Source organism: Siniperca chuatsi, linkage group LG3, assembly GCF_020085105.1.
Source record: "Siniperca chuatsi isolate FFG_IHB_CAS linkage group LG3, ASM2008510v1, whole genome shotgun sequence".
In the NCBI taxonomy this organism is placed as follows: Eukaryota; Metazoa; Chordata; class Actinopteri; order Centrarchiformes; family Sinipercidae; genus Siniperca; species Siniperca chuatsi.
The window spans coordinates 8,640,433-8,666,945 of NC_058044.1; the positions used below are offsets into that span (position 1 = coordinate 8,640,433).

General features: G+C 40.9%; 2 protein-coding genes across 9 annotated transcripts in view; both read right to left on the bottom strand.

The window, feature by feature from the left end:
- Positions 1-17,723, bottom strand: part of si:dkeyp-9d4.3 (caskin-1) — a 32,927-nt gene extending 15,204 nt beyond the window's left edge. For 2 of the 7 annotated variants that reach the window (XM_044191584.1, XM_044191583.1), the window contains exons 1-13: positions 16,823-17,723; positions 10,296-10,347; positions 8,726-8,823; positions 6,973-7,118; positions 6,685-6,780; positions 5,883-6,004; positions 5,382-5,490; positions 4,776-4,884; positions 4,148-4,242; positions 2,839-2,953; positions 1,980-2,273; positions 1,085-1,183; positions 792-976 (exon numbers count right to left, since the gene is read on the bottom strand). In XM_044191584.1, coding sequence (XP_044047519.1) covers positions 792-976; positions 1,085-1,183; positions 1,980-2,273; positions 2,839-2,953; positions 4,148-4,242; positions 4,776-4,884; positions 5,382-5,490; positions 5,883-6,004; positions 6,685-6,780; positions 6,973-7,118; positions 8,726-8,823; positions 10,296-10,347; positions 16,823-16,916 — 1,614 coding nt within the window. In that variant the 5' untranslated portion in view covers positions 16,917-17,723. Of the gene's footprint in view, positions 1-791; positions 977-1,084; positions 1,184-1,979; positions 2,274-2,838; positions 2,954-4,147; positions 4,243-4,775; positions 4,885-5,381; positions 5,491-5,882; positions 6,005-6,684; positions 6,781-6,972; positions 7,119-8,725; positions 8,824-10,295; positions 10,348-14,954; positions 15,026-16,822 lie in introns of those variants that run through there. The other 5 variants (XM_044191587.1, XM_044191585.1, XM_044191586.1 and 2 more) reach the window with 5 other exon arrangements.
- A 1,756-nt stretch (positions 17,724-19,479) lies between these two features.
- socs1b (suppressor of cytokine signaling 1b) lies at positions 19,480-26,499 on the bottom strand. 2 transcript variants are annotated; one of them, XM_044191591.1, is made up of 4 exons: positions 26,226-26,499; positions 23,497-23,949; positions 21,586-21,773; positions 19,480-21,140 (listed from the first exon to the last, which is right to left on the bottom strand). In XM_044191591.1, the coding sequence occupies exons 2-4, from the start codon at positions 23,719-23,721 to the stop codon at positions 20,816-20,818; spliced, it is 738 nt and encodes a 245-aa protein (XP_044047526.1). In that variant the 5' UTR covers positions 23,722-23,949; positions 26,226-26,499; the 3' UTR covers positions 19,480-20,815. The 2 variants fall into 2 exon arrangements, with proteins under 2 accessions (XP_044047526.1, XP_044047527.1); XM_044191592.1 differs by lacking the exon at positions 26,226-26,499 and adding an exon at positions 25,384-25,663.
- Positions 26,500-26,513: the final 14 nt, after the last annotated feature.

Below are 26,513 nucleotides of genomic sequence, written 5' to 3' on the forward strand. Positions count from 1 at the left end.
GTGAAACATTTACTCAAGCATAATCATTCAAATCCCAGAGGTGCTTTGTGACTCAGTTCAGTGCGCTAAGTGTACTTCTACCTCCTGCATTTTCTGCAATTTACCAACACTGATGCAGCAGAAATCCTAGAATAAATACTTCTTAAAACAGATGATCTAATCTAAGATCTAATATTGAAACACCATCCAATCCAAATGGCTAATTGCTAATTCTGTGTTTTTAAGGTACTACCTAAAAATAGACTTGTTATATCCGGTGATAGAATTAAATTTATAATGTGCTAAAGGTGTTAGAGAGCAGAAAGGAAAGCATACTCTAGTTGGCAAGTTTGTGTTGTTGTGGGGGGCCAAATGCATGAGATATTGATCATCTGTTTCCTTAAAAATACATATGTGTGCTCAAATACCATGTGTGACACATGCAAGCTTTTTTATGTATGACTTAATGGCTACTTAACAGGGGATGTGTAAAAATATCAGACTCAAATCATACAAATACTAAATACAACAATATTAGGTTACACAAATTACAATTAAATTTAGAGTAGCCAAACCAGGAGGCCACCATCTTAATGCACCTGGTCTACCGTTGAAAAAAAAGCGAGGCTGATCTCTCCAACGGAAGAACAAACTGAGCAGGAAACAGAATTGTGGTTAACTTGGTAACTTGTTTCCTGAAAATGTTCTGCTGTTTCCCAGAAACGACGTGCTTGTTGTTTTGTGAAGATCCAGCGGCAATGTGCTGGAAACACGTGCAAACACATGCACACAACATGTAAGGAGTCTCTTACCTTGACTCCTTCAGCTTGTGCGTGCAGGCCTGGAGCGTTAAGACCGTGTGTGTTGACTCCTGGTGTGGTTGCCGGGTGTGGACTGGGTGCAGGGGTGGTCAGAACATGTGTGTTTCCAGAGCTCTGCAAGCTGCTTGATGACCGAACACTGCCGATGCTGCCCACACTGCCACTGCGCTCGCCAACCACACACACACACACACACACACACACACACACACACATTGCAGGATGCAGTATTATATAGAGAACAATCCTCAATTACATACTTTCATATTGTTATCTGAGTTTACCTGCCAGCGGTTTGCGTAGCACCCAGATATCCTCACTGGTGCTGCTCTGCTGTCCCAGAGTTGGAGAGCCTTGTGGACTCGGCTCTGCAGTCCGCGAACCTGTCTCACACACACACACACACACAGACACACACACACCCTTGTTACTGCCACTATTTTTTGTTAGTAAGTTCTTATAACCAAAAATGCAGTAACAACTAAACAGCTACACATACCCATATGACTATGTGTGTATTATAGTTTCATATAAAAATGTGTTTAACTCTCACTTTAACTCACTCAGGCTCACAAAGATACACTCACTCACCTGCACATTCATAAACACATAATTATTCATAGTGGTTGCGCCACCTCTAAGTGCTAATCATTTTGAGAATTGTAAAACCCCACAGACCCTAAGATAGGTTCATCATTGTGTGCTTATCTGCACAATATTAATAAATATTGTTCAAAACACAACTTTACTTTAAATAAAACATCCAATACTTAAGATAAATTATAGGAAAATGTATATAAAATCGTGAATAATGCCTCTCAAATTTTCTATAATATGTACAGTCAATTAGGATAATACATAGACTTATCTCTGGATGGTTTCCACTATATTTTTAACCTTTGGTAGAAAATAGTTCCTAATGAAATAAAATGGCAGCAGAAATCTATCGGCATGGTGAGACACCGCTAGGAGTAAGTGGGGAAACATACCTTTTTGTCATTTACACACATTCTCACACACACACACACACACATACACAAACGCACACACACATATAATATATAGTATGTAGCTGCAGTGCTGGAACAAGCAGATAGATAATATATTCTATATGTGGTCTTGTCAAACAGCGTGGAAAGGATGCTTATCTGTGATTTAAAGTGATACTACAGTATGTACCTGTCTGACTCTGCTGCTCCTGAGAAGTGGAGAGAGGAGGAGGAGGAGGAGGAGGAGGAGGAGGAGTGGACAGAGGAGGAGTAGACAGAGAAGGAGGAGAGATGGGAAGAGGAACGTACCCAAAGGAGGAGAACCGAGGAAGGGACTGTGTGTTGGGGTGAGGGGGAGGAGGGGGAGGCAGATGCAGGGGGAGGACTTTGGAGGGGGGGTATGAGTGTCCGTTGACCGAGGCAATGGGACAGGGGTTGGGCCTGCGGAGCAGGAGGGTGTGGCACTGCTGGGAGGGGGAGTAACCTGGACACGAGCCAGGAGGAGGGAGGTGCAAAACAACAACAACAACACAACAACAACAACAACTGATCAGTCAACTTGAAACAAAACAAATCTAATCAAATTTGAAAATGTGTAAAATAATAATTGATTAAAATCCAAATATGAGAAAAGAATACATCCATATATCCACAGGGAATATATCTCTATAAATTAAAATATAATACCACTATAGCAATAAAGCAAACAAACAATATGAACAAAAGCATCACAATCTAGAGCAGGTTGGTTAGACGGGTTTATTAAGTAGGGAGGGTGACAGAAGGAGCAAAAATATAGAGGAGGGGAGGAGGGTTGACAGCCAATATGGGACAGTATTTGATCAATGGAAATGATTGACAGGTCGGGAAAAACGGATGGGCTGCCTAAAGAGGCCGATGATGCTGCAGCTAGCTACAACTAATGATCAGCTATAGCTACAGAACAGCTGCTGAACTCACACACATGCGAACGCACACACATCCTCCCACCCATACACACACACACACAAACACACACACACACACACAGCTGTGATGTGGGTGGTCACCTGCCCGCTTGATGACTTCCACCATGTTGGAAGGGAAGTAGCCCACACGGTCATTTCCTGTGCGGTTGTCGTGAATACAGCCTTTCCATCGGCCATCAGAGTGCTGCTCCAAAACCTGTCAACAAACACACACACAGTTTACAAAGATAAGACCTGTTTAAATTGTCACTTTTCAACTGGACCGGGTTACACCAGCTAAACATAAAACCATCACTAAGTTTGTGTGTAAAGTTCATAGTACTAGCTTGTCTCAAACTAATGATTTACAAAATCAGGTAGCACCATTAAAACCTTAGATATGTCTTAGCTAGTAAACATTTTGTAATGTGTAAATAGGTTGCTAGGAAACTGTAGCGCCATCCAGTCAAAAGTAATCAGCTATGTAAACAGGAAGTCACTCTGGCATCACAAGCTGTAACATAACTGCCAGAAATTACAGTTTTAGGGGGGCATCCTTTGTTAATGTAGGTATTACTTTGTTTTATTTATATCTGCATACATGTGTGTTTCAGAGTTAGTATGGTTAGGAGGGGCGAGAGGATTAGGCTGAACGAAACGTTCATATCCAAGCAGACAGATACAAGCTAATTTTGAGCAGGAAAGGCAGTTTTTAATTAGCAGTTTTGTTGGAAAAACAAGAATCTCTGTGATGATGTGTACAGTGCAAAAAAAACAATTTTGTGTAGTTCCTCTTTAAGAATGAGTGGGAAATATCTGATTAAGCTAACCTAACTGACACCGACGTCATTAGCACGTTTTGTGATTTGGTATATTGTCTTATTTTTGTGAAACGTAATTTCTAATTTTCACATCATTATTAAACAGCACTTTATCAAGTATCATGTCAAATATATTGACCGTATTGCATATTATCTCTCTATTTACTCTAGTCTAAATGGGTCATATATTAGCAAGCTAACGCTAGTTTTGTCAGTTACTTCAGTTAGATACACAGCAGTTACACCTGGCAGTTACTGGTTTTATGCATTCAGTCACAGCTAACCTCTATGTAAGAACTAGTCTTTGTGGCGCAATATGTTTTAATTTAGTGATGTGTTAATCTCCACTTAATAAATACTTATATGTCATAAGTAGGCTAAGTTTGAACTTATGAAGAGCTGGTGGAACTGTCTCCCAGTATATAAGTGAAGGTTATACAAAATCTATTACCAGTGTTAAAAACTATGTTCGTATATTGTCTATTAACTACATTGCATATTTTTAAGCATCGACTGATGAAGACGTGCAGCACTTTGAGAACAGGTTGAGAAATGTATTGTATTTTGGGACGATTGTTAGATCCATGTACCGTGATAATGTCTCCAGCTTTGATGTTGAGGCTGGTAAGGTCGTAGTTGTTGCAGTAATCCTTCAGTGCACGCACCTGCATCGCAGCAGAAGCATCTACAATACAAGAGTATAGTATGAGTGAGCAGTACAGTTGAGTGGAGTCAAGTAGTGGACGAGAGCACAGCAGAGATTTACAGGTAGTTTGTAAAAGTAGAACAGAAAGGACAGAGAACAGAAAACAACTGCAGTAAGGGTTGGGTGCATGCACTTCTCTGCTGCTGTTGAATGTATGAATGCATGTAGCAATTACCCCGTTAGTTTAGAAAATTCACACGTTTCTGTTCTTTACCATTAAAATCTGTCCTGCATTTTCATCATCCATGTAATTTAGTAATTAATAGAATATAGCACAAATAAATTCTTAATGTTTGACAAACTATTTGGTGGTAATAAAAATGCATTTGGAAGTAGCACATTAATGATTAAATCAGGACACATGACTCTCCCCATACATCATGGTAAATGAACCACTTTTAATAGGCTTAAAATCTCTATCAATATAGGTGATTCTAGCCCTAGTATTACTTTGTATTGGATTGTGACTAAACTAAGTGGCAGTGAGTGTGTTTTTGCAGTCATGTACTAACCTCTCAGTAGTTGTTTGATCTCTCGGCTGGCCTGTGTGGTAGTGAACTGGTTAACAATGTCCAGGGCAGTTTGACTCAGAGTGTTTCTCACTCCTGCACTGATGCCGCTCTGGATGGAAGTGGAGAAGAAATATTACTAAAGCTGCACTGTGAAATTACGTCACACTGAGTTCATAATAGGAATATACTATGCATTCAGTGTCAGTCTGGCTGTGTGTACATGCCTGTGGCTAACATTTGTTGTGTGTGCTGCCTCAGCAGGAACATCAAAAGTGAAATACAGTAGGATAAGAGAGGACACTGAAAGTAGAGCCTGTTCAAAAGATGCCTCCTTACTCATCTGAAGGTGACAAATGGATTAAACAACAAAACAGAGCCGGTTTGAATATTGCATGACAGGTAGGGTGCTAGCCACTCTGCTACAGTTTTATGTAACAGGCTAACATATCCCACAGGCTTCATCACACAGCTCAGTGGGATGAATGCCAAGTGCTAAGGTGTAAACTTGCTCGGCTGCAGAGAGGGAGGCAGCTTTAACAACAGTTGCTTTTGTAAACACATTAAACAGACAGACGGACAGATAGAGAGACAGGCAGATAGACTTACATCCAGCAGCAGGCGTACTACCTCTGTCTTCCCACAGAGGGCTGCCTGATGTAGCGCTGTGCCAGACTCCGACTGTCTGTTGATATCTATACCGGCCTGAATCAGCAATCTGCAGCACAAAATAATAATAATATTAACCTTTTTTTCATTTGTATAGTATCTTTCATAACATAAATTCATATATATTTAATATATATTATATAGAACAATACAAATTAAACACAGAAGTAAAGTAAAACTAAATCTATACAAAAAAACATCGTCATAAATGCAAGTCAATAAAAATATGTCTGTAAAAGCGTTTTAAAAGACTTTAAACTGGACCTATATGTGCTCCAGATCGTAACAGATTTTTAGATCATAATTGTGGCCCTGGAGTTAAGGTTAGATTGGATGAGTAAGTCAGGTGGACAGACTGACTGACAGGTAGATAGAGTAGGTATGAAGACAGACACACACACACACACACAGAGGCAGACTGAAAGGACAAGTTTTTCAGACCGTATGACATCGATGTGTCCGTTCTTGGCAGCGAGATGCAGAGGTGACACTCCGTTGGGGTCGGAGGGTTTCGGTTCCAGCATGGCTGCACACATGTTACTGCTGAGCAGGAGCTGGACCACCTAAAAGACAGACAGACACACAGCACGGTCATGTATGATATGGAGTCATTTCTATAGCTGACATTGATTGACATTGCTATGGCAACGGCTGCGCATGTAGATGCAGCGGCCGGTAGCTCCTTCAAACTTCACTACATTTTTGTTTTAATCTGTTATTTTTTTCGGCGTTAATGTTGAAACATCATTGAATGATGTCTGATTGGATTGGTTTTAAAGGGCTAAGCCAAAATTGTTCAAATCGACTGTATGTCTACTGCTCCCACTGTGTGGAACCTTAAATTTAAATTTGATTTGTCTCTCTTCTGACTGCCGATGTTTTGGAATACCTTAGGGTCTAAATGTATAGCCTCATTAAGTTCTTGTTTTATATCGGTCATAGTTATTTGTATGGTTTTAGACAATGTATTTCTCTGTTTGCAGCCAGTTTCTGTATTTGGTTGTGTTTTCTGTATTTGCAGTGTGTTTCTGTCTTTGGTTATGTTTTCTCACTTTGCAGCGATTATTTCGTTTTCATCATTTGCTTGTGTTTTGTCTTTATGCCTGTGTTTTCTTAAGTTGCAGTGACACTCGGGGTCACCATAAGTGAGGCTTTCCTAGTCAAATAAAGGTTAAATTAAATAAAATAAAAATGTATCTTGATGTACTCTCTGTAAGTTGGTGTGTTTGTCAAATCTACTCACTCCGACACGTCCAAATTCACAGGCGAGGTCCAATGGCGTTTTCCCAGCTGAGTCTGAGATACACGGGTTGGACTGGTGTTGTAGCAACATCTCCGACTGTAACACACACACACACACACACACACACACACACACACACACACACACATCTTACTGGCACTTCTGAATTTCCACAAATCATACATGCATCAACAGTTAAACACACCTCACAAAAACACACACATGGCCACTATTCACCAAACACACACACAAACACCTACAGTAGGCTACACACAAACACACAGTTACCCCATCATAGTGTCCATGCTGAGCTGATAGGTGGAGGGGGATCTGTCCTTCATCTGACTGTCCGTTGACTGACGAGCCTGCCTTCAGCAGCATTTTCATTGGTTCAGTCTTCCCCTGCCATGCAGCATAATGTAGAGGACGCATCCCTACACACACACACACACACAGACAAACACATACAGACAAACACATACAAAAACACACAGCCAAAGATGACAGCACAATAAAACACAGACATACAAGACCCCACGAGCACATGCACGCAGACACATACAAAAAAAATAAAGATATAAAGACACTTGAATTCATGCAAATACACACTCTCTGTTATTCTTATTTTTATAGACAGACCAGTTTGCCAGTGGACATCCAGCAGGCAAAAATACCTGATTTTATTAATACATTGTACAGTCGAATCACTAAATTATTAATCTCACTAATTTACTCCATTGTGCTTATTACACTGTAAGAACCAATTAAACCCTAAGTGTTGCCACTGAAATTGAAAATATAGATATATATGTTAGAGCTGAAACAATTAGTCAATTGACAGAAAATTAATCAGCAACTATACTGATAATTGATTAATTGTAAAGTAATTTTTTAATGCAAAAATTCAATGTTTTCGTTTCTTCTATGATAGTAAGCTAAATATCAATGGGTTTTGGATTGTTGGTCGGACAGAACAAGACATTTTTGGATGACATCATGGGCCCTGGGAACTTATTATGGACATTTTTGCTATTTTCTGACAATCTACAGACCAAATGATGGATGGATTAATCGAGAAAACAATAGGTAGATGAATTAATAATGACAACGATCATTAGTTGCAGCCCTAATGTGAACGCAATTTTTGCAAACATTTCTGTAGCAACCGATTTAAGCACACACCCTCAGTATCTCTTATGGAAATGCAATCTTATTGTGGCTGACATGCTTGAGACCCTTTGTGACCGTGGAAGTATTGTTTGTGCAAGCATTGTACTCATGGGACGTTGCAGACAAACTGCTTTCAGACAAAGGGCACAACAAGAAATCCCCTATAAGCGGCTGAACAAGACCATAGAGGACCTTGCAGGAAACTGGACATAAGGTATTGTGATTCATATGTCCTATGGTGGTCAATGTGTGATGACTGACATGTCATGTTGATAATCATAACCAAATGAGTTTTCTGATTTTGGAAATACCCTCAATTGTGTTCACAGGAGTATTCTGGTAGAGTTGCTAAATACATAGTTGTTTGCCTCCTTTTCTGTTGATGATTTTACCACAAGCTTGGTAGTCACTGGAGGAATGATTTAAGGTTTCCCTACCACCTCCATGGAGAGAAACCAGCTGAGGAGGTAAGGACACCTGCCAGGTGTATACCTCTATTTAGAGACATACTGGGCATGACTGACTGGGAGTGTAGAGAAAAGCCTACATCCTGGAAGGACTATATCTCCCATCTGCCCTGAGATTTCTGAAATGGAGATATTTGCTGTTCTGCTTCCTCTTGGCTCTCAGTTCTGATGTCGTGAAGCATTCCTCTTCTATTGTCTCTGCACACAATTCTGTCACTTCTCGTAAACACTGTATGCTACTTTTTTATTGCATTTCCAACAAGCTCTCCTTTTCTTACATAACATGGTATTATTGGTCACACAGGGAAAGCCAGAAATATGTATTTGTCTTCCTGTTTTTTTGTGTGTGACCTGTTTCATGATAACATAGTGAGTTGTAAGGACACTTCTGTGATATTTTTTACCTTTATGGTCTTTAATATCCACTGCTGCCTGGGCCTCCAGCAGCAGAGAGATCAGCTCCTTATTACCACTCAGAGCAGCATGGTGCAGCGGTGACAACCTTCACACAGACACAGACTATGCATAAAAATACACATATTCACAGATGTAGTGTAAAACCAGAGCATAACTTTGCTGAAATAATCTTCAGCGTAGAGCAGCTCCGCCCCTCAGCTCTGTGTGAGCGACGGAAGGGGGCAAATGACCTACTTCCATTAATAAGCAATCTCTCTACCCTGGAGCCGAGCGTATACACAGCGTGTGTCTGTGTGTGTGTGTCTAATGGATCCCTGGTGAATATAAGGGCCGGGCCCTGGAGTCAAATCAACGAATCATCAGTCATTACACAAGGAGCTGAGTCCAATTATCTGATTCCAATCAACATAATAAAAAGATCTTTGTTATCTGAGCCAAATGGAACACAATCGCAAACCAAGCATGTGCACATAAAAAGCTTAACCAATCATGAGTCTAAATATAGCCAAAATCCATACTTGTCCATTCAGAGTTAATAAGGAACATTTCCAAGCAAATTAAAAGCTGGGTTGGCTTTCCTTTAAGGTTATTATCAGTATCAGAATCAGAAATACTTTATTGATCCCCGAGGGGAAACTCTTTTGTTACACTCTTTAGATTTGAGCTCTTCAGCTGGTTACAAGTTTCAAAGATGATTTAAGCTGAGTGTAATGTGTAAAATTATATGGTTGATAGTATATTAATCTGAGAAGAAGATTTTTTCCTTTGTGCTTGGCACCTTTGTGCTTTATCAACTCATGAAGGGATGAGTGCTCCACTGTGTTCATCAGCTAACTGTGTCTGTCTGCTGTTTGGTGCTGAGCAGGTAGTGGACAGTGGGTTTAGTAGAGTATTTTCTCTGGAAACAGCTGCCTGCTGCAGCTGAAAACGACACAATGAGAGTGGTGAGAGTGAACCAAAACAGTAAAGTTGTGGGCCGGACAGTTAAACGATGAGCTGAAACTCACTATAAAGCTCCGTAAAGCAGAAGGGAGCTGCAGATTTGCGTGATAATTCTCTGTAGGTTCATCATTATGAGCGACCCCTTTCACATTGCCAGATTGTTTTCACATTGCCATTTGATACATTATATCAAAATATTGATTATAGCCGCTGTAAGTATCCATTTTGTAATCCCTTGGGGGGATCCCAAGTTAGGAACCACAGCCCTAAACACTATGTTGCCCCCTTGTAATACAGTATTTGCACCATAAGATGTTTACATTTTGGACAGTTGAAAAATCTAAACCTGAGCAAATCTGTGTCTTATCGATTCAGTGATTCAACTCTGTAGCTGAGATGCAATGTAACGAATAACACTGTTATTCTTTTTTTGTAGCTCTCATATAAAAGGTTAATGGCATAATATCAAATAATATGTCAAGAAGACAGAAAGAAAAGAAAGAAGGAAGTAAACAATGAAGGAAAGAAGGACAAACAGAGGAAGGGAAACAAAGAAGACGGCAATGTGGAACAATGGCGAGGAGAACACGAATTAGAAGAGTTGTAGCTTCTCACCCATCTGCATCCTGGATGTTGACGTTTACCCGCTTTGCTGCACCGAGGAGCTCTGAAACACACAGAAGAAAAGACACACAGAGAATGAGAGAGCAAAGAAGGGGAATAACAAACTCATTACAAAAACAGTCCAAATTTAAATCTATTCAGAATTCAGTGATTAATGTATTCTCTCCTTGTACATATTCTAATATTTCATTCCCTGCAGGTACAGTTGACAGCTACACTTTTATACCTGTGAGCGCTTTAAAACAAGTAACAGTTTCTTCACTCCAACAACAACAACTACAGAGGTCAAGGAGAAGTGACAAAGAGAGGTCAGTCTGGGAAACTCATCAGCAACCTATAAAAGCTCAATCTGTATTTTTTTTGACCATATAAATAAGAGGTATATTCACATGCAAAATTATAGAGTCTGAGCTACATGAAAAATCTGCAATTTGTGTGTTTCTCAATTGATAATAATTGTAATATAGGCTTGTTTTACTCCAGTGTTTCCAAACATTAACGTAAACAAACCTATTTCACCATTCAAAAACATGACTAACTTTGTTTTAGTTGTTGTTTAGTGTTAATCCTTTTATTAAGAGACTTGTTAATTAATGTAAGAGAGATGGCAGGTTCCGATCATGTGTTCGGACTTTATGTTTTAGGGCTACCATTTTGTTTACATTTGAATTTCAGATATATGTAATTAAATATATTATTATCATGCACCAGACACCAGACATGCATATCTTTGTTTATTAATGCATTTCAATAGAGCAACGGTTTATTTTTGCCCTCCAGCAATTACAATAAATAGACATGTGAATGTGCACGTGTGTGTGTGTGTGTGTGTGTGTGTGTGTGTGTGTGTGTGTGTGTGTGTGTATGTGATATCCTTTGACAGGAGCGTCAGAAAGCTGAAGACACCAGATAGCAGGAGGGAGCACACAGACACAGACACTCACAAAAACCAACACACACACACACACTCTGAAAAGGACACAGAAAAAGCGACTTGTTTGTCTCTCTGCCTCTACTTTTTTTTTCATAATCCACAGGCCGTAATCTGTAGCTGTTCTGTAATCTGGGGGAAAGCTTCTCCCTCTCTCTGCAGCTCTATCTGCACTTCATCCCTTCATCCTGCTCTCACACTCTAATTTCCCCTGTAATTTGCTAAAGAGCGCGTGTTGATTGGTAGTTCTACTGTTTCTGTTTACACTCTGCATCTGACATCATTCTGCTGCATGTGTGTGTGTGTTTGTGTGTGTGTTTGTTCATGTGTAGGTTCCCCATGATCTATCTTGGATTAAAAATAAGAACCCTCCCCCCCCCCCCAGCAGAGGAATCAATGAGTGCAGATATCTGTGTCACCATCAGGCTGTCAGAGAGCCACATGACCCCCAACCGCAAACTTATGACAGGAACATGACGTCCAACACATCCACAATTACTCTACTATCGTTTCCTCAATAGATTATCCTTCTTTTACTACAGGAAGTCTGGATCAAGGCTTTATTTAATTTAATTTTATGCTCCAGTCTGACCCAAAACCATGATGAATATTTAATCAAATGCTCGGTTGCAGCCGACTAAGACGGGGTATCACTCTGCCCTCAAACAATTCCTCCATTCTTTTGTTTCAGGAGCCACAGTGATCGCTCTCAAAACAGATTTTCATCTTGAAACTCACACTAATTTCATTCATAACCCTCTGCCCAATTGTATCAGTTACTGTCACCTTAAATTTCAGATTTATGTATTTTCCTTCTCTGACATGAACTGTGTGTTTAGGAGCATTACCATAATATTTCTCTGATGCTGTCCTTGGACCAAGGTTCATATTTTTTATGATAATTTTAAGCATAACACTGCAACCAAGCCCCGGTTACCGTGGTAACCACTCAATGTGCCATTCTCACAGTCTGTCAGTCACTTGGCAGGGATTACTATGATGTTATTTTTCCAACATCTCCCTCAAATTGTAGCTACTTCAGAGTTTATTTTACACGAAATCATGTCATTCATGTTTAATTTGAAACCCTTCAATCTTAATAGAGAGTACTAACAAGCTAGTAGCTACTGGCAAAGCAACCTTCAGTGTAACAGAGCAGATTCCCAAACCTCAGGAGAGGTGAAGTGGAGGGTTTCTCAAGGGTTCTCATTACCAGAAATGTTCTGAAGTTTTCATCACCTCTGACTTCGCCTGTCATCACGCATTTAGAGTTTCAGTGCAACATGTAGCCTAAAACAAATGCCATCGCTGACATGTCTTTTCTCTTTCTGTTTTCAGACGATTGCACACATATGTCCAGTGACTGGACTCAGGGTCGCAATATGGAAATAGTCCAATGTGATGAGAGTGCTCTAAGGGCTATAATCAAAAAAGCAATATTCAGATATATATTAATAGTTCTCTGTTTAATACTCCTGTGCAATATACTCTATACTAATCTGTCAATAAATCATTTAGTCTATAAAATGTCAAAACACTGTGAAAAGCTGATTACAATTTCCCAGAGCCCAAATTGACATTCACAGGCTCATTTTGTCCAGCTAACAGCCAAAAACCAAAAAACATATTCAGTTTACTGACATGTAAGACGAAAATATTCACATTTGAGAAGCCGGAACTGCAGCATTAATTTGGCATTTTTGCTTGAAAAGTGATTCAAATGATTTCTGTCGATTGACTAATCGATTCATCAACAAATCTCTCAGCTCTAACATTGTTACAATATACTGCACCCGTTGGGGTTTATTTTGGTTGTGCTCAGTGCAAAGATAAGGAAACTATCACCAAATGGTTTAGAAATACGCCTTTGTGTCAGCTAAGTGTACCAGAGACATCTCTCTGTCTGAACTGAGTCATTAAAACTTTAAAAACATTAACTTTGGAGCCAAAACACTCACAAAGGAGTTCTTAAAACAGGAAGAGAAAGCAGTGAGTCCAGTGATTGCAGTGCGACAAAAGGATACGTCTGGTGAGATTTTTCTTAAAGGCCAAAACCAACAATGCCTTGATCCTTTTAACAAGTATTGTCTGTGTAGCCAAAGCCTGATATACTGTAGCTTATTCCCCTGTGCCACAGAGCTCCATTTTTGTCCAAAAACTATTAAAAACTGTTGCACTGGGTGACATGTTCTTTCATTACTATGAACACACACACTGCAGTTTATTTTGAGTCGATTCCACAAACACTTTTCTGGTGCTGAAAATACTCACTAGTGCTCCAAATGTGTATTAATCCTCCGGTGAAACTAGTCGCCAACAGATGCACTATTTCCTCTCATTTGAGTAACGTTTGCTAAAAGCTACAGTGCTCAGCTGTTTTACTGAGGCTTTTTTAAGGATGAAACTATAATTTTATGACCCATTTTTAAAGATTTATGTTTTCAGTAGGAACAAACAGGATTGGAGCTGAGAGCCACAGACAGGGTAGTGAAGTCGGAAAGTACTCAGAGATGGACTAATACATTGTTGGTTTTGGTCTTCATGGGATTTGTTTGACAATAAAAATATGGTCAGCATTATCCTCAAAGCTATTTCAATAACTTACAGCTTCTGAATGTCTAAAGTATGTCATCAATACACACTATATTTAAATATGGAAATGACCAAAAAATGATTCTTAGTATCAGAGAAGCAGGTTGAAGTTTATTTACCATTTGTCAGATACTTTTTGCGTGAGTATGGGTTTGTTACGGGAGAAAAAGTTTCTGTAGGTGATGAGATCCTGTTGACACTTCAAGGAAATATGATTTTAGACAGAGCTACTTTTATTACTTTAAAGAAAAAGCTAAACATTTTGAGAGATACAAAAACAAAAGTGTAAAAAAGACAATTTGCAGTTTTACGAGGGGTTATGTCCCAGACTATTTCTTGGCCGCGAGCAGTTTTGAGGCAACCAGTTACTGCTCCCAGCCAAGTAATAGTCTGGACCACTGTAAAACAGCAAATTGTTGTTGTTGTTTTTTTTTACAATTTTTGTACAGATTAAACAAGTGAGATACAACATGTTAAACAGTGAGCTTTAGAGGTGCTGGTAGGTGGATTTTGTTATTGTTTCCCCCTGTTTCCAGTCTTTATGCTAAGCTAAGCTAACCGGCTGCTCGCTCCATATCCTCCTCGTTACATATTTACCGTAGAGACATGAGATGAGCATCGATCTTCTCTTGGTACAAAAGCCAATAAGCGTATTTCCCAAAATGTCGAACTATTGCTTTAATTAGTTGGAGACATACAGGGAAGACAGCTCTAGTGTCCCACAGTGACCAAGAGGGACTGTGAAGTGAAATGGCCTTACATGGTCCTGTCATCACTTCAATTCCTTCAGTTCCCTACTGTACATCAAATTGTGACATTTTGACAGAGCAAACAGCCACTACAGCAACTCCCTCTCACCCACATCATTAGCATGCTGTTAATAATACAAACAGGCACATGACTAACACCTGTTGTGTCAAGTGTGTTTCTGTGCACGCTTGCCTGTAAGTGTGTGTGTTAGAGGTGTTTGTGTGTGTGAAGGCAGTCATTCTCCAGCAGAGAAACCTGGCTTCCTGTTTAATTATTCAAACATAAACCTGGATTCATGCAGTCTCACACACACACACACACACACACACACACACACACACACACACACACACACACACACACACACCATAACTCACCCTTTAACCTCTTTCCATCACTTCCTGTCTCTTTACCTCTCTGCATTCATCTCGATGTTTCCCTCCTTCTGTCCTGCACACTCGCACTTTTCCTCTCCTCTCCCATTCTAACCCTCCTCCTCACCCTCACCCCCCCCACCCTCTACCCACCTCCCCCTTTCTCTTTGTCAGTGTGCAGCGGACTGAGCACTCAGAGCTGATCTGTTCTGGCATTTGAGGAGGAGCATTTTTCTTTTCCATGGCACTGCTGGAATGTTCAGAGAGAAACACACACGAGAGGGGAGGAGGCGGAAGGAGGGGGGGGGGGCAAGAGGGAGGGGAGGAGAAGGGAGGAGGGGGAGGAGAGATGAGGGGGGGCAAGAGGGAGGGGAGGGGGGACGAGAGGGAAGGAGAGGGGAGGAGAGGGGAGGGAGGGGAGGAGGGGGAGGAGACGAGATGGAGGGGAGGAGGGAAAGGAGGGGGGAGACAAGAGGGGATGAGGGGGAGGGGGAGGAGTGGGGAGGAGACGAGAGGGGAGGAGGGGAGTGGAGGAGGAGGAGGGAGGAGAGGTGAGGGGAGGAGAGGAGACGAGAGGGAGGGGAGGAGGGGGAAGGGGAAGGAGGGGGAGAGAGAGAGAGAGGGAGGAGGAGGGGGAGGAGGAGAGGAGAGGAGAGGGGAGGAGGAGGGGAGGAAATGAAATGAGAAGAGAGGGGGGGGAGCAGAAGTGAGAGAAGAGGAGTGGGGAGGAGAGGAGACGAGAGGGAGGGGAGGAGTGGGGAGGAGGAGGAGAGACGAGAGGGGAGGGGAGGAGTGGGGAGGAGAGGGGGGGGGGGGGGAGGGGGGGGAGGGAGGAGGGGAGGGGAGGGGAGGAGGAGGGAGGAGGAGAGAGGAGAGGAGAGGGGAGGGAGGGTGAGGAGAGGGGGGGAGGAGGGGAGGGGAGGGAGGAGAGGGGGGGGGGAGAGGAGAGGGGAGGGGAGGAGTGGGGAGGAGAGGAGAGGAAATGACAAGAGGGGAGGAGAAGAGAGAGGAGAGGTGAAGAAAGGAGAAGAGAGGAGAGGGAGGAAATGAGAGGAGAGGAGGAGACAGGACCAGATGAGAGAAGACAAGAGGAAAAGAGAGGAAACAGAAGGAGAGGACAGGAGAGAGAGGAGGAAAGCAAGAGGAGAGGAGATCAGGGGACAGGAGAGAAGACAAGCTAGAGGAAACAGGGAGAGAAGTAGAGAGAGGAGGAAAGTAGCAGGAGAGGAAACAGAAGGGGAGGAAAAAGGAAGAGAGGAGAGGAGAGAAATCGAGAGGGGCTCGGTGATGAAATGGGAGGAGGAGGAGGAGAGCAGTTTCAAGGCTGTAATTGAAATCTAATTATCACCTCAAGTCCCAGCTGACTCCAAGTCAAGCACCCGCACACATGCACATTTGAGCGTGTGCGCGCATGCAAATGTCTGCACGTGTACACTTACAATTATTACCACTAACATCTGGCGTCTTCACACACCAATAATCCCCCTGTCCCGAGAGCAGTGTCGGACCTTCGTGTACTTCGACCTCTCGCTCTCTCTCTCTCACACACACACACACACGCGCGCGCACACACATATATTTTTTGTGCATTCACGCAGTCAGTGGTGGGAAATGGGTGACAAACATTTGTAATTTCTAATTACATTATGACTGTTCTCACACATGTGCAACGTCATCACTATCACACACCCAACGTCATAGCACAAACACACACATCAATACACGCATGCATGCAGGAAAGCACACACACACACACAGTGCACCATTTAGGCTGAATGGCATCACATCAGATTTAGCCTGCACTGTGCTGACCTGGTAATGACGGTGTGTGTGTGTGTGTGTGTGTGACAGGAGGATGGAGGGATACTGACTGGCTTTCCCTGGCCGAGGTCTCTGTAGAAGCCGCTGAGCTGTCAGCAAGTCCTCGGTCTTCACGGCCTGGAGCAGCTCCTGGTCCTTCCCCATGTCCCCTCCGTCCCTCCTTGGTCGGCTCGCTCCCGCTCTCTTCCTCTGAGCGCCCCTCTCTCCTCCGTTAATCCGCTGCTACATCCTGCCGCCACTCCGGGCCTCCCGCTGGAGCTGAGGCGCGGAAGGATGGATGCTGCCGGGAGTGGGATGCTCCGATTCGGCCAGGAGTCCAGCGCAAGTCCCGCTCAACCTCCCTTCCACGCGGTGCACACACCGACCCACACCGACCGACCGACCGACCGACCGGACCTTGCGCTGTGTCGGGATGCTCTCCGGCCGCTCAGGAACACACTGGCGACAGATTCCACAGATTCTATCCGCGTGACGATTTCACCGGGTCTACGTGCGTGCCGTGCGTGAAAACGGTGGAGCTCGAGCGCCCTCCTATATGATGGGTCAAATCCGCACCGCTGAAATCTCACGAGCCCTCAATCCGCAGAATAACACGCACGGGTCGCTGATGTTTAACGTGTGACCGCTGTTGCAGACGCGGTGCTGGACCAGCTCGCGCCAGCTCCTGCGCGCGCGCGCACACACACACTCACTCACTCACTCACTCACACACGCATATACACTCACAGTCACATATGGCATTACATAAACACGAGCTACTTACGGCGCCACTCCAGTTGTTGTAATCCCAGTCCGCGTGTTTGCGCGCGTGCGGGCGGACAAGTCAAGAGAGGTCGTTTGACATCGTAATAATAATGTGCGTGCAAGAGGTGCACTCAGAGCGCGGGACAGTGGGAGGCAGAGACTCTATTTTTTCACTATTTTAAAATCATTTTTATATTACTTTAATACCTTTTCTTAATGACCCTTTTTATGTCTTATCTAAAGCACTTTTAATTGCTTGTTGTTGAAAAGTGCTATACAAATAAACTGGCCTTGCCTCTATATGTGTCACAGTGGTGATAGTTTTACGTCAACATGTTTAAGGTTAATGAGACAGAGATAATTTGAGGGCAGGAAAAGTGTGTGTATGTGTGTGTCCCTGGTGCAGGGCTAATTTAGACTAAAGGGGCCACTGCCAGTCAGATTTAGGACAGGAAGTGGAACACATGACAGAAGACTGGTAGGCTACTTGATAACAAAATAAAAACTGTGTGTAGCCTATGTGCATGCTGTGCGTATTTGTGTACTGACACAGAGCCTGATCTGATTGGAATGGCAGATAGTTGTTCAGCTGAGAGTCAGCTTCATACAGGGCCAGATTATCCCACCCAGGGGCCCAAATGAGCTTCAGGCCCCTAATCAGCCCCTCATACCAATTTAGTTTGAGTACAATTAGATTCAACAGAAATTTATTTGAGAATATGCACTGAAATAGTTAAATTGTTAAAGTCAGTGTGCATATTTTGATTTTTAAGTGTGCTGTTAATAAGTAATATTGTCCAACAATGCACTACACAAAGAAAATTGAGGTTTTTTTTAATACATTGCAAACAGTTGGTGTAGTCCCTCATTCGTCCAGGAGTGTTCTATCGTAGAAAAGGTTTCAGTCGTAGTCATCTGGACACTGTTTTCAGAATCAAGACGTTTCGACTCCCATCCGGAAGTCATTCTCAAATGTGAAAAAATGGGACAGGAACTAGAAATTTAAGCTACTCTGTGTTACATAAGCCCTGCCCTCAGGATACTCAGGTAGATTCCTTCCTGAGGGCAAGGCTCCCGGATGGGAGCCGAAACGTCTTGATTCTGAAAACAGTGTCCAGATGACTGCGACTGAAACCTTTTCTACGATTGCAAATGGTTGTGAGACAGCTCCAGAAAGAGCTTGGAAAATAAATAAATTAGCGTTACATTTTTGGGAAAATGTTTAGTTTACTCTTTGCAAGGTTTATTTGGAATGCAGTGGCTTTCTAGTCACAGTTTGATTGATGTCCTATGGCGCACTTGTTGATTGCATGTTGATTTCTTGTGTGCTAACACCAAAAACAGAACACCATAAAGATAAGTACATTATGCATACTTTATACAATTAGTATGTAGTATGAAATGCCATGCTAGCAGCTCCGTGAGGCTGTACACAGCGGTGCTTTGAGCTAAATGCTAGCATCAGCATGCTAACATGGTGACAGTGACAATGCTAACATGCTGATGTTTAGCAGATACAATGTTTACATGGTCACCATCTTAGTTTGCCGTGTTAGCACGCTAACATTTGCTAATTAGCACTAAACACTAAGTACAGTTAAGGCTGATGGGAATTTTGCAGATATTTGGTCATAAACAAAAGTTTGGGGAAAAAATCTGATTTTGAACTGAAGATGGCGCTACAGTTAATGTCAAGGGATCCCCAAAGGCATGAATGTCTGAACCAAATTTCATGTCAATCCAACCAATCCGTTGTTGGGATATTTCAGTCTGGACCAAAGCAGTGGACCGACAGACCGACATTGCCATCCCTAGAGCCACGCCGCTTAGCATGGCTAAAAATAACAACAATTAATCTTATTACCTCAGAGTATTTGCAACACAACCAGGGGCCTTTGGGATCACTGAGAGCCTGGGGCCCAAGGGTAGTTGCCCGCTTTGTTCAGCCATGGGTTCACATGCATTATATTAAAATACACAACAGATTTTCATTTATTCAACATGAACAAAGTTTTGCAAAGCATCACACTCTATCGTACGATTGTTTGTTGTTCCACAGGACTAAAGATACTACGCTTGTAAAATGATTTCAAGTGTTGATGAATTGTTAAAACTGCACTAATCAATACTATTATATTACTGAATCAAATTACTACATGTAATTTGAAACCAATTTCTTACTGACGAGCTCACAGAGAATAATCACCAACTCCGCTGCTCTGTGGAGCTTTTGAGCCTCTTTTAGCTGACTTATTGTATAATTGAGTCTCAGCTGCTCTCATCAGCCCCCTTGGCAGCCAGGCAGGCAGAAGACAAAGTTACCTATATCTCTCTAGCTGGTGAAGAAAATTAAACATCTAGCAAAGACACAGATATTTTATAGGAGTTGGTGGAGACCAAAACTACAAAAGCTGAGAGCGGCTGTGGTTGCAATAATTGTATTTTATCTTGGGATAACAAAGTCGTTTCCTTAACAGGTTAATTATTTAGAGAAAACAAAAGGTAATTTTCTTGTGATTATTCAAATCAGGCTTCCTCATTTCATCCATAATTTATCTCAAGAAAACAACCTGTTGCTTTCTCATGTTAATGAGGTATTTGTCCCATTATCCCGAGAAAACGGCCTATTGTTTTCAAAAGATAATGAGATAATTATTACCAGAAAACAACTATTTTCACATGAGATAACAAGATAAATAACTCACAATCTTGACATAACAAGATTAAAAACATAATTGCAACCACGGAGGCTCGTGGCTTCCATTCAAAACAGAGTAAAAGAAGAGAATATTACACTTTCATTCATCATGTGGCCAGAAGCAAATAACTATTCACTAATATTTTAGCCATAACATTATAAGATGGTAATACATCAGCTTCTTTTGATGTTTTGTTGCTCTACCCTCTAGTGGCCAAACATCAATTAATGCAGCTTTAACCAGCAGCAATTTTTATGGATGTTACAAAATAATATGCATCATGGAGGCACTGGTGCAGCAGTTACACAGAATTTGTAGAAAACGTGTCCTGTATACAAATAATAATAATAATGATAATAATAACTGTGAATTTCTGACAATATGTGTTGTTATTCATTTAAAAAATGATAACATGTGCCATGTGTACTCTGTAGAACATACCATTTTGATAATGTGTGCAAATAGACCTTGAACAACTTGCAGATTAAATACTCAAGCTGTATTTGTGTTATTTAAATACACAAATACATAAGATTTGTTTTACTCATAACACCACAAACAACATCTTAATACAGCAACAGGCACTCTGTCCACACGTGTCTATATACTACAAGGGTATGAATGAACATAGTCTTTAACTTGAGTACTGACTCCAGGTAAGGTGCTTATGTTTTCTGCTCCATATGAGCGTATAAGAGCCCTCCTGCACATCTGCTTCAGGCACTCCGGACGCTGCTTGCGATACGGCGCTGTCAGCTTACAGGATGAGCCGGTGTAATAACTGAGCAGAACGAAGAGTGAAGCAAAAGTCCTGTGGCTGCCATACAGACTGAAGAGCAGGTTGTTCAGCTGGACACGAACACTAGTTGGCCCGTCATCGCTTTGGTAACTCAGAGTGAAGAAAACATCCGGCTGGCCGCTGTCTCTGCAACAACACAGCAGCAGCATGCAGTCACTTTGTGCGTACTAAATATGGTTTATGTTTTTGTATAAAGCTTTTTATTGGCTGTGCAGAAGAGGAAAATAGTACAGGATGATAATATAAACATATGCGTGTCCAATTTTTGATCTTTTAAGAATATTTTTAACTTAAACTATTGGTAGAAAATGGAAATTAAAATGAATAATATCCCAAACCCACTTAATATTAATGAATACAATAACAATAACAATCAGCCTTTGCTGTTCACAAAACAGGATTTATCAAAAGTCATGATGAATGCATGTTATACATATTTTGCATCATAATTGAGCTATAAATCCAATTAATGGTAATTTTAATAGCCTGCACTGGGTGAACTTAAAAACACTTGGTGTATTATAAACAGACAAAACAACACTACAACTTTCAAATGAAAGTGGCAGATTACCTGATGAGGAAGGTGCCCAGTGGTGCCCGTGCGAGTATTTCGTGTGCCTCCTCCATGGTCATTGATCCCCAGTAGTAACCACTGTGTTGGAGCTGCTGGTAAGTGTGTTTCACTAGTTTATACTCTGCTGCGCTGCTGAATGGACGGAGGTGTGTGGGCCAGCTCTCAGCATTAGCTCCAGTCACTGACTACAGCAGAGAAGGTATTAGAAACAATCAGTCAGCATGTACAGACGACACAGTGTCGTACCTGATATGAACTACAAATCACACTGTTCTGTGGAGGCTGAAAGTTTTTAATGCAATCAGACACATTTCATTGACTGGTTCCTGCCCTCTTGAATCCTGAGAATATCCTTAAAGAGCTCTTAATCCATATGAATAAAGTAATTTACAGACTTTTTCTCCTGGGTTTCACCTTTCATACAGGCCACTCTATTGGTGAAGGTTGCTGGGGCTATTTGCCCAACTCAAAAACAACTCTTTTGTCCTGAGATAACGAGATAATTAACTCATGATCTTGAGATAACAGGATTATAAACATAATTGCAACCACGGTGGCTCATGGCTTCCAAAACAGAGTAAAAAAGAGAATATTAGACTTTCATTCACCATGTGGCCAGAAACTGTTCACTAATATTTTAGCCATAACATTGTAAGCTGGGGATATGTCAGCTTCTTTTGATGTTTTTTTTTGCCCCCTAGTGGCCAAATATCAACTAATGTAGCTTTAAAGAGCAGCAAATTTTTACATTTTTATGGACGTTACAAACTGATATGTATCATGGAGTTAGTGGTGCAGCAGTTACACAGGATTGGTTGAAAACGTATCGTGTATATGTAGATAATAAGTGTGGATTTCTAACAGTATGTGTTACCCTATTTGTGAAGGTTGCTAGAGCTATATGCAGGCTGAAAGGAATACCTGCAGGCACTACTCAGGGCTGAAAAAGGTATTAAAACAAAAATCTTAGAACTTTCATCAGTCCTTTTGTAATAAAGACAAAAAGTGCAAACAGGAACACTGCAAGAACCTCCCTGAATAAATTCAACTGGCTGCTGTACCTGAGAGACTTATTTCAAATAACTGAAAACTCATTTTTAAAAACTTTAATTTCCAGTCACTTTTCCAACACTAACTTTTTGCTAAATTGATCATTTTTTATCCATACTATTATATTCTTCTAAGTCTATAAAGCAACTGCATGTTTGTTTTGAGAGATGTTAGACTATGTGAATAATAGTAAATAATGTAGTATTACTACTTCTACTATTAACAAGAATAACACAATGTTGAACACTTTTGAACAGTGTAACAGTTACAGTGGCCCTGTGTTCACATGCTGATGTCAGATTTACCAGTTACAAATTAGGCTGAAGTGTTTCCATGCCAACATTCAAAGTACAACGACAACCTCAAATATTTGACTTTTTCCAGTTGAGTTTCCAAAGGACGATGCAGTGATAACCACAGAGGTTTTGTGTGGTGGGAACTGCTGTTTTCTCTAGAAGATTAAATGGAGATATGCTCCCTTCAACAAAGTAGAAACATTATGTTTTGTTTTTGCAGCAGTAAAAAAAACTTGCAAGACACCTGTATTACATATTTGTGGTTAATTTGTAGTTGTATTATTACAATCATTATTAAAAGTATTATTATTATCATTATTATTATTATATTATTTTGTACTTTTACTGAAGTAAAATTTTGAATGCAGGACTTTACTTGTAACAGGGTATCTCTACACTGAGTACTTCTTTCACCACTGGATGTAACATTTAAGAATGAATTCCTGGTGTTTGATTTCTGAATATCTCGCTCCAGCCATCTGTCTCCTGTTTAAAAATCATCATCCCAAAGCAATGAAATCCACAATCTGTGAGTCACAGTGAGCAAACAATGAGTACTAACCTGGCACCAGGTTTCAGGTTCTTCCTCTAAGCTGAGTTTGCTCCAGTGAAGTAAATCTAGCTGCCTGTCTGTCAGCTCTTGGCTCTCTGGATTAACTCTCTCTGGGCTCTGGGCTCGTTCAGATCCTGCAAGTTCTTCAGGGGAGTGACTTTGGCTCTGTGTCTCAGCTGCGCGGTTCTGTTTTTGGCTTTGTACTACTGTTTTATCAAGATTTTCTCTGACCATCCTACAAAGAAGAATCCTCTTCTTGACCACCTGTTGCACCAGTTCCTCCACTTTTCACTGGCAGATCCTCCATCACGGACTTTTTTCTGGTCAGTCATCTGCTGCTCAGTCCTCTTGGAGACTCCATGTTGCTTAAACAACAGCTTGAGATTTTAATAAAGATTCAGCAGAGACTGGATCTGCTCTGTCATCTGTCCTTGAGGGATTGTCACTGAAATTTCTTGTGAGCTGAAACACAGAAAGGTGAAAATCACAGTCAAAATCTTCTATTCCACTGTACTGCATCTTAAACCTGCAATAACTGATGTTTTTGGCCACATGGGGGCAGCGGAAACCAGTTGTGAACACAAAAATAACCAGGTTTCCATCCAAATATAGTGCAAATTTAACAGAATTTCAAGAAATTCAGCATAAGAAAATTCAAATGAATACACGTTTCCATCCATCATCTACTGTTATGCAAATATTAGGAGTTGGTTCATCAAGATAAACAGCTGGTGGCACTAATTCTCCAGTCGGGAGAAGACAACACGATGGAAATATGGCATTTATGTTTGTTTCATGTATTCATTTGAGGAATCGCTCCACAGTCACATGCTTCATGTACGTCATAATTAAGCTAAGTCTATTTCCATTGCCCTTGGTAGCACTTTGTAGCTCATTGTTTAGTTGTGCTAAACAATGAGCTGAAACTCACTATAAAGCTCCGTAAAGTCGAGGGGAGCTGCAGATTCGACAGTGAGCGAGCCCTTTCACATTGTCATTTGATACACTGTTATTATAAAACTATCAGTTATGGCTGCTTTAACTTTACTGCACACTTCTGCAACACATGTAATCCAGCCTCTGTGTGTGTGTGTGTGTGTTTTGTGTGTGTGTGTGTGTGTGTGTGTGTGTGTCTGAAGCAGAATCAGAGGACATGTGACTGACAATAAACTACAAGTTTGTGCATCATCCATCACTGGGAAGGGCGGATGTAACAGAATTAATAACAGAATAACACTTTCACTTTCTCAGTGAAGCGAGACACACAAAGAGAATAATCTGTGGATTTCCTCTTCGTTGTTCTTCCTTGCATTTGTGTGAAAATATTTTATATATAACATGTTAGTTGACACGTGCTGTAGTTTTCCTAAAAATAAGTAAAGTTTATTTATAAAGCTCCTTTCCAAAGCAAAGTCACAAAGTTCCTCAAAATAAAAGATAAAAGCAACATACAAATACAAATATATGAATACACAAATTTAACAAGTAGGTCTTAATAATACTTATACATATATAAGTAATATACTTTATACGTAGCATAAGTATATAAGGATACTTGGACCGTTAATACTTTTTTTTGTTTGTTGTCTCTTTTTCTGTTGGGATGCCCTTTGTACATTTTGCTTAATTTTGCTGTTATGTTTTAAAGCACTTTCTAACTGTTGTTTAGAGAAGTGCTCTATAAATAAAGTTTAAAATTATAGTACAGTGCTTTACTTGCTTACATAATTACCAACCCAGTTAGATAGACTGCTTAAAAAAATGTTCTTTTACTCTTTGTCTCTCCCTTTTTTTTTTGATACTTAAAGTCTGTTTAATTTTAATGTTTTGCGTTTGTGTCACCAAACGTTTTACTTTCCAAATCTCAGCGCAAGTAACATAATCGTGTTTGATTACCCATTTCTGAAGAGGCAGGCTGTGTCAACCAGATTATAGTATGTTGTGTAACTTCAGGATCTTTCACAATATTACACAGCGCAGTCTGTCAATATTTCAATAGGACATTTTCTATTGTTATAGGCCGGCACTCCATCACACTAGATTTGAAATGAAACAATGACTATGAGGTTTAACTTTCAGTTTGAAGGTTTTCAGGTCCATGTTGGATGAACCCCTTTTTTACAGCTGGCAGGGCAGCAGCTATGATCCCTGGACTGTTGACCCAAAGTGGATGTTAAGACCCTGAAATTAAATTAAAGCTGAAAGTCAGCACTTTAACCTCATAGCAGTTGTTTCACTTGAGATCCAAAATGCTGGAGTTCAGAAATATCTCGATCAAAAAAGAGTGAATATCCAAATATTGATGGACTGCACTGCAAGTCTGCTGAGTTCAGACAAAAAGTGGGCAAACGTCACAGAAAAATTGTCATATTTTGTATTATACATACAAATGAATGTCATTAGTGATGCGTATTTCACTGTTGTAAAACATACATATTATGTATATTATTATCTAATAAGGTGACATTATATCCTAATGACATCGGGATTGGTGTGGTTTAATCTAAAAATACGAGTTGGTGTGACGGAAATCCAAATGTGTTAATTTGTTTGTGTTTAATCTTCCAATATTACTAAAGTTATGCAGTAAGAGCGTCCAATTCAGATTAACGAATGTGTTTCTGCATTGTACTTTTGGACCTGTTGCGTTTAGATGAATGAAGGAGTAGCATTTGTCATTGCTGGCGCACAAATGATTCTTATTATTTTGAATGAATTAATAAGCAAAGCTCACTTACGTGCAAAAGACGGTCAGAGGCTTGTCGAGTCCGCAGCTTCGTTCCAGCCAAAGGTCGCAGCTCTTCTTCAGAAGAAACATCATACTTTCGGTTAAAGTTTATACTGAGTTGGAGGCGGAGCCGCTGTTTCAAACAACTTGTTATTATGGTGGGTTGTAACAATACTTTCAGCGGTTCTCCTTAGACGGAGTCATTTACAGACTGCGGCGCATGCACCTCTTACACGCGCACACATACAGAAAAAAATGCAAGCACTCAGGTGTTCCCGGCTGTGCTTTCGCTTTCACT